The following is an 8,305-nucleotide window of genomic DNA, read 5'->3' as shown; positions in this document are numbered from 1 at the left end:
TCGTTCGCTTGATTATTATTTTTTTTTTTCAATATCATTGCAGAATTCTCATAAAGAATTGCACCGCATTTGGCTCCTTTGGTCGGGGTGCTTGATGTACAAGTGGTTTCACCTTAGCCCGGCTGCTATGATGTTGTTTACAGAGCCAAGCTGGCATATTTTTCTGTGAGTTCTTATAGCCCAACAAAACTACAGCTTTATGGGGGTGAGTCATATCCACAGGCCCAGCATGGGAAAATATCATGGTGTTGTTAAAGCCAGAGTTCAAGCTAGCATACTGAAGCTTTTTGTATGGGCTGGTTCACACCTGAAGCCCAGCGTTTAGAGAGCAAACAGTTCCGGTGCCACGCAGAGGTCTGTGGAGAAAATGTTACAACTGGCAATAAAGGGCAATAAGAGCCGAACACTAAGGAACAACTGAGTCAGACAAGGTACTTCAAGGATTGTTAATTATTGCCTAAAACATGTGCATGCTTGATGAGGCAGCTGATAAGTAACAGATGATTTCTTCACTCCTCTCATCAGCTCCTCAAGTTCCTTTGGTATCAGCAAAAAACTCTTATGGGGGAATTTGAAGATTCATGACACACTGGTTAGGAAAAATAAATAAATAATGTTTGAAGCATATGCTCACGCAGTCGTCTGAGAAAGCTAATACAGTGGGTAGTGTCATCAGAGCCGCGCTGAGCAGGATTGCTCAATGGTTGTGTCACCAGGAGGCTGGACTGGTCGGGCGGAGTGTTTGAGCTCAGAGCTCAACATCACTGGAGCTTACTCACTCTCAGCCACTCTTTGAGTGTGAGGCGGTCTCTCTTTCTCTGTGTCCTCTCTCTTTTTTCCTCTCTCTCTCTTCTCTCTCTCTCTAACAAACACTGACTCTGGGCTCTGAGGGATCGGATTTTTTTTCCTCTCACCAAAAGTACACAGACCTCAGAAGCCACGAGCACTCACTCTACAGAAGGACGTCGATTTGGATTATTACCAAAATCCGCTGAAGTTTCTTTTATGTGTCACCAGTGCTGAGTCTTCTACGGAGAAATGGAGAGCACAGTTTGTAGCTTATTTTAACCGTGAAAGGGAGCATCTAAAAGCAGACGGAACGGACCTCGCTTCTTTTCTTTTTTTTTTTTTTTGCTTTCATGGTGAATCGGCCTATCAGGATGAACTTGCAGTGGAGCAGCCGGGCACCTTGCATCCGCGCGGGGAGACTCGCGCACAAGCGGCTGGACTCAGACGATCAGCCGCCGGCCAAATGCGCCCGGCTGAGCGCCGAGGCGGGGGACACGCAGGGACTCCTCGGCACCTCTCCCGGATCCCCGGTCAGCCCCGGCTTAACCTCTGTCCCACCGACTCACCAGGGACCGTCCAGCATAGGATCGTATCTACTTCTACCTCTGGCGGACCGGGAGTGCATGCACAGCGCGATGAACACCGATACTGGCGATGAGCTACTGTGTAAGGTATGCGCAATCCAGTCATTGTGCAATTTCTTTGAATGAATGATGTTTCAAGACATCCCGTTGCCCAATACCCTGTCTGACATGTCATCCGTATTTGGCTGACTTTTTCACCAGATGTCATTCTCACGCGAAATGTGTCACGATTTGCGTAATAAAAGTCTTACTTCATTATATATATTTTTTTATTTATTTAATTTTTTTAAAATGTCTTAACCTGATAAGGCTCCTTTCATTTTTACACGACGTGAAAGAGCAGGCAAACCCTATGTTGCCTGTTTTGTATTGTGGAAATTCAGCCTATCATACTGAAGCCCACCAATCCTTGGCACCGGTGCTTCGCACTGTGTCTGTCAACTGGGCTCATTTGCATACACGTCACCGCAGTACGCCACGCTGTGACACACAAAAATGCAAACATGTGAGGCAAAAAAGGCTCTCGTGATAAGGATCTTTCCCGATAAGGACAGGGTCCTCCACTGTTCCAGGTCCCTGTTTATTTTGCATGATAGACCTGCAGGCGTTTGGCTTTGTTGATTAATAAAGTTAATCGCTTCACGCTTTGATGATTCATTTGTCACGCGCTTGCAAAAGCAATCTATTGAGCTGGAATCAAAGCATATCCCATGCCTTTTTTATGTCGCTGCCAAATTTTCATGGTTGTTTACTTAGATGATCATTAAGAACACACTGACCTATTGCCTCTTCCTCCTCCTCCTCCTCACACTCACTCTCTCTCTTCTCCTCCTTACCCATCTTTCTAATTTCCATCCTGCATCCCTCCTTTTCCTCCCATCTTTCTTCCAGGTCTTTGATATGGGGGTATACCAGGAAAAGATCAGAGCCTATGGTATTCTACCAGCACACAAGAATGTGGCCGGCATCAGGGACATCATCCTCGGTGAGCGCAAGGCCTACGTGTTCCTGGATAAAGACTTTGGGGACATGCACACTTTGGTAAAGAGCTGTCGCCGACTGGACGAGGGACATGCCTGCAGGCTCTTCCGTCAGGTGGCCCTGGCCGTAGCCCACTGCCACCAGGCAGGCATTGTGCTGGGTGACCTGAAATTACGCAAGTTTGTCTTCACTGATGACAAAAGGTGAGGATTTAAAGTCCTGCTGCAGCGTCAGATTCACCTGTCACGATTCTCGAATTGCTCTCAGTCCTTAACACTGATCTCAGCTATACAGATTTATTTGAATGCTCTCAAACGTCTAGTGTAGTGGTACATGCCAGTGAAAACACAGAGCGAAGACAGCAGCAGCTGATACACACACAGGCCATGTGTGCAGATATCAATGTGGGCACAGATAGAGTAGGAGGTTCTGTACTTGTGGAGGAAGACTGCTTAGCTTCCCAGATTTTCGCCCTCTCTGTCTGTCTCCCTATTTCACTCTCGATGTGTCTCTTTGTATGCAGTGTTGTGTGTTTGTTTTGCATGCTTGTGTGTGTGTGTGTGTGTGCGTGTGCGTGTGTGTGTGTTCGCGTGCACAGGCAAGCATGTGTGAATGTGGTGGGTGGCAGTTTGGCAGAGCTGCGAGACAAGGCTGCTGAATGAGAAAATCATACCTTCTGTGGTCTATATCTTAGAATGCATTTATTACTCATCATTTATTAATAAATTACATCATAGCAATGCTGCAGGATAACTGGCGTGTCCAGCAAGATTTCATTCACTTACATCCATGAAGTAGTATGCTTTGAACCTGCTCCCACACACACACACCTACACACACACACACACACACACATCTAAATGCCTGCATCTCCCAGTGCCAGATATAGTTCAGGAAGATACACAAAATCCATGCTTGCAAAACTGTTTGTCGCCTCTTTGCCCTTGCGTCACTCTCTTTTCTGTAAGCGTCCACTGATCCCCTCCACCCCCCCAATCCGGCTCTCCAAAGGGTCTTTTTCATGGAGACTTTTGAACAGTAACATTCTTCAGTCATGACCTCTGGGTTAGCTGGGTTACAGTCGATGAATGAGAGCAGGCAGCCAGTGAGAGAAGTTGAAGTTAGTCGCGTCCCTCTGATAGCTATATGGCTGCAGAGCGATGAGTCACTGTGTATATGGGCAGAGGGGAAGAGGGGAGGGAGGGGAGTGTTGCACAGCTTTTTTCTTTTTTTCTTCGTGCGTGTGCATGTGTCCGTACATGCATGTTCGCGCATTCAGAGCTGTAATGCTGCGGTCCATTGCGAGTTCAAGTGGCTTGTTGCCGGCAATTCAGTATTTCATCAACGGAGCGACGGCACTGCAACATTAATGTTGGTAGGTTGACCCGCTCGACCCATGAAGATGTGTGGTGATGCCATCTTTTTTTATCTCATGCAGACTTCTCTGTGCACTTTTTGTGGTAACATTTCAAAGAGCCACTACAAAAACAAAAAAACCTAAAAAGCATCCTGTCGTGACTTTGAAAAACTAACATGCAGGCTTTACTGATAACGTTAAACGGCTCTGTGACATAATGGAATTTGGCGGTATTCGTTTCCAGAAAATCAGCTTTGTTCACCCTGAGATCACCTCTTTTGCTCTTTTGTCCAAACACAGACAGACAACAACTTAAGGCTCACTGAGCTCTTACGATTCTGCATGACCTCATTTATTCCGTCATCCATTCCTCCAAAATTCACAATCAGGCATCTTTCAAACCCCAGCGCACAAGCCGTGATGCAATGTCCTGGCCAACAATGCAGCGGCCGAGCCAGCGACAGAGAAAGTCACAACATTTTGACAAATGCTAGCTGCATTCGCACACACTCTCGCACACACACACACAGACATACACAGTGCAGTTGGGAGAGCCAGTTTAGGAAAGGTGACTAGCACTCTGAAGCATGCAGAGCTTCACAGTCAGGCCAGCCTTCCCGTGCGTCACTGATGTGGCAACAGCCATTTGAGGGTAATTATGGGATGGCTGGCGCCGCAAGTGTGGGACCCAGGTGCAGATAGCCTCGGCTCTAGAAAGAGAGAGAGAGACAGAGAGAGCGAGAGGGGAGGAGGAGGAGGAGAGGAGATATGTACTCTCAACAGTAGGATGAGTCATTCTCTCCACCCCTCTAACTCTCTCTGTTCTGTTTCCTTTTCTGTCTCCATCTCCTTTCTCCTCTCCTGACATATCTCCTCCACTATCTCGCTGTTTAAATATCATTTGCTTTTCCGTCTTGGTCCTTCTGGCTGTCACTCTTTTCATCCTGTCTCCGTGGCTTTTTCTTTGTCTGCAGTCAGTCCATCTGACATCTCAAGTGTCTCACTGGGGCAAATCGCCGAGACTGAGATACAACAGAGCTCTTTATGTGCGTTTCACTTGATGAAATCCCCCCCAGTCATTATATACAAATTAAATTAGAACTAGAAACAGTCTGTATCTGCTGCTGTAAAAAGAAAAAAAAAGTAGAAAAATGCATGACATATTTTTTTGCCCATGGAAATGGCAAAAGTTTCCCATCAAATGTTCTATCTTTGCGCAAGAGCGTTTCAGTGGTGAGTACCTCATCCTGAAAAAAAATATGCTCTCACAGTCTTAGTTGCTCTGCTGCAGGACTAAATGTACGTCCTGTCATTAACTTGGCTAAATATAGCATTGTGTGTGTGAGAGTAAGGAAGGAGGGGGGGGGGGGGGGGGGGGGGGGGGGTGTTGGTGTAGTGTATTTATATGTGTGTTTACATGACCATGTGAGTGCCAGGAAGTCATTGGAAATTTGCTTAGGCAGCTCTGCTTCTTAAACAGGAATCACAGCGGCGCATTTGGGTTGTAGTAAGTTCACTTCTGTGTGTGTGTGTGTGTGTGTGTGTGTGTGTGCGTGTGTGTGTGTGTGTGCGTGTGTGTGTGTGTGTGTGTGTGTAAAACTGTCTGTCCATCTGTCTGTTGCACAGATTAAAGCTAGAGGAAAGAAACAGACTGTACTTATCCTGCTTTACAGTAAAATTAAAGCCCTCACTTGTGGTTATTTTTGTGGGATAGCGGTTTGGCTCAAACATACATATATTGACATTTTGCACTACTGAAGTCCATTTCAGATATGTTGACCTTTTTTTTGACTTCCTTTGCAGGACGCAGGTGAGACTAGAAAGCCTTGAGGACTGCCGCGTCCTGGAAGACCCCAAGGATGACTCTATGTCAGACACCCACGGCTGCCCTGCCTATGTCAGCCCAGAGATCCTCAGCGGTTCCACGCCTTACTCCGGCAAGATGGCCGACATGTGGAGCCTCGGGGTCATGCTGTACACCATGCTGGTCGGCCGCTACCCCTTCCATGACCCAGACCCGGCCACACTTTTTTCCAAAATTCGCAGAGGCCAGTGCTGTTTGCCTGAAGGTTTGTCTCCCAAGGCTAAGTGTCTCCTCCAGAGCCTGCTGAGGAAAGAACCCTCTGAGAGACTCACAGCAACTGAGCTGCTCGCCCACCCGTGGTTCCACATGCCGCCGTCGTCCCGGGAAGCGGCGCTGGGTGACCAGGAAGTAAGCTCGGCCGAACAAACGGTGCCATCCTTTGATGCGGAAGAGGACGACGACCTCTTCTGCTGACGGATTCGATTTGAGTCTGACTGAGGGACCAAAACAAACTATGAGGGATTCATTGTTGTTTTGTTGTTTTGTTTTGTTTTTTACATTGGCACTTTTTAGAAACCCATTTGTGTACTGTTGTGTGTACATACACCCTCAAGCTTTCTACAAAATCTTACTGTACTGTATTTTGTTGTCGTATACATGTTACTCGCTAAGGGCATTGTTCACAATGATCACTCATTGTGTTTCTGTATGTGTGATTTGGAAATTATTTGGTGCTAGAAGAATTAACCATGACAGAAATAAGCCAGATCGTGTTTTTAAAAAAAAAATCTCCACAGGCTTCTCCGAGTGTGTCACAGGAATTTAATACCCAGTCGGAGAGCAGTCATCGATGTTTGCTCTCAGCGTGAACTCATGAGGCTTCATAAAGCATTAGCTGAATCTCGAGCGGGAGGCGAGGAGACCAGGATGTTGTTCCTCTCACTCTCTGACCAGACTGCAGGCTTCACCAGCTGACTCACCGATCAGCTCGAGGACGGCCAAGCACGAGCTTGACGTCTTGAAACAGACAGTGACATAAAGTGAGAAAGATGGATAGCAGAGGACTGATGTGTCATCCTCAGCGGGACACTACAAAGGTGTCTCACTGCCAATCTGGCACTGTCTCTGCGAATGGAGCGCATTTACAAATTTCACACCACGCACAGAAGGTTGAGACAGACAGGGTGTTACTGGTGTAAGACTGGCAGAAAAATGGTAAGAGCTCGTCACACACACACGATGCTGACACAAGTCCTTGTTAATGGCTAACAGAGAAAAGTACATCTCTGTCATTTTATCATTTAGAACTGTTAAGACTGTTTAACATTTATGGCACAAGCTCAAAGCTGAATATCTTGCCTAAAGGTTGAATCCGAACACAAATATGAGCATCAGTCCATCCAGCATGTCTGAAATCCTGCATATGTGCAATTGCCATCAGCTAAAACCCAACACTAATGCTTCTGGTTTAACTACCTAAATGCTGGGAGCAACTCTGGTTTTAAACACTTGGCCACATGAATCAGCAGCATCAGAGATTACTGAATAATTCCTGAACCTGATGGCATCAGTGGGATTTCAATCAAAGAAAAAAAAAGGGAAAACAAGCACCGATGCAATCAAAAAAAAATCTGCATTTGTTCATGAAATGTGCCAAATATGCACTTAAATTAGAAACCGACGCATTGCAGAAAAATGAAGACTTTCCCAGCTGAGCAGTTGAGCCTGTTTTGTTCATTTCTGTCGGAACATTATGTGAACCTGTTTTGCTTTAACAAAAGCCGAGCTGTGTGCTGAGTGTTGTGCCCGTATCACTGTGTTTCATAAACTGAATGACTCTGAATCAGTCGCAGTCAGGCGATATTTGATGTTGGTTGTCTGTTGATGACTCAACACTTGAGCGTGTCTGCAGAGAATGGTGATGACCTTGGCTGGAAGAATCTGTTCAGACTGTTTCACCTCTTTAGTGGTACTTTTTTTTTTTTTTTTTAAATCTCCCCCCTTTCCTTTTTAAAAAAAATTTCTCCTTGTTTTGAAAGCTACGGATCCATGGAGACTAGTCCTCACAGTTGGTGACATTTTGTACCACGCTCTAAGATACACTATGTTCGTTTGTGAAAAGCAAATAGAGAGTTTCAGCCACATTCAAGCTATTATAGCCAGCTGTTTTGCTCTGGTACAATTTATTGACAATGGTACTAATCTGGCACATCAGAGAAGCGTTGTGCATTAATTTTTCTTTCTTTTTAGTCACGCAGTAGGCTAATAGAGCATCTCGCGGTTCTTTCTTTCTTTCATCTGCTCGAGAAGACCAGATGGAAGGAGACTCGTGACAATCGCAATTGTCCTTCACAGCGAAATTAATTTAAGAGGTTAACGATGTTGTTTCTGTTTCATACATGTAGAGTGAGTCACGCCTTCATGTGACATGTAAACTGACACGGGTGCACAATCTTCATAATGCACTGTGAATTATGTATTTGTGACACAACCTAGAGGCTATTTTTAGTCCGGATAGGTTACACACAAGAGTTATATTCATTGTATAAAATATGTAAATATGTATATTTGAAATATGTGTGGAGTTGTTGAATAAAGATCACATTTTTCATATTCTCACAGCATGTTATTATTTATCACTGCCACTTGTCTTTCACACACACAGCCATGCTAACGCCTGCCCGGCTCTGATGCGTGCCTCAGAGGTTTTCCTGGAAGAATTCTTTCAGCGCCGCTCTTCATCACCGTGAGGGAGAACAATGCGATTTCCCTCAGCGCTTTCAATTTCAT

General features: G+C 45.6%; 1 protein-coding gene across 1 annotated transcript; it reads left to right on the top strand.

Moving 5' to 3' along the window:
* Positions 1-791: 791 nt before the first annotated feature.
* On the top strand, positions 792-8,094 carry trib1 (tribbles pseudokinase 1). The gene is made up of 3 exons (XM_065470904.1): positions 792-1,460; positions 2,265-2,557; positions 5,515-8,094. The coding sequence occupies exons 1-3, from the start codon at positions 1,140-1,142 to the stop codon at positions 5,987-5,989; spliced, it is 1,089 nt and encodes a 362-aa protein (XP_065326976.1). The 5' UTR covers positions 792-1,139; the 3' UTR covers positions 5,990-8,094.
* The last annotated feature ends 211 nt before the right edge of the window (positions 8,095-8,305 follow it).

The sequence above is a fragment of the Pelmatolapia mariae genome, linkage group LG22 (assembly GCF_036321145.2).
Source record: "Pelmatolapia mariae isolate MD_Pm_ZW linkage group LG22, Pm_UMD_F_2, whole genome shotgun sequence".
Classification (NCBI taxonomy): domain Eukaryota; kingdom Metazoa; phylum Chordata; class Actinopteri; order Cichliformes; family Cichlidae; genus Pelmatolapia; species Pelmatolapia mariae.
Note: the sequence above shows the minus strand (reverse complement) of the source record. Positions and strands in the feature narration are given on the sequence as shown.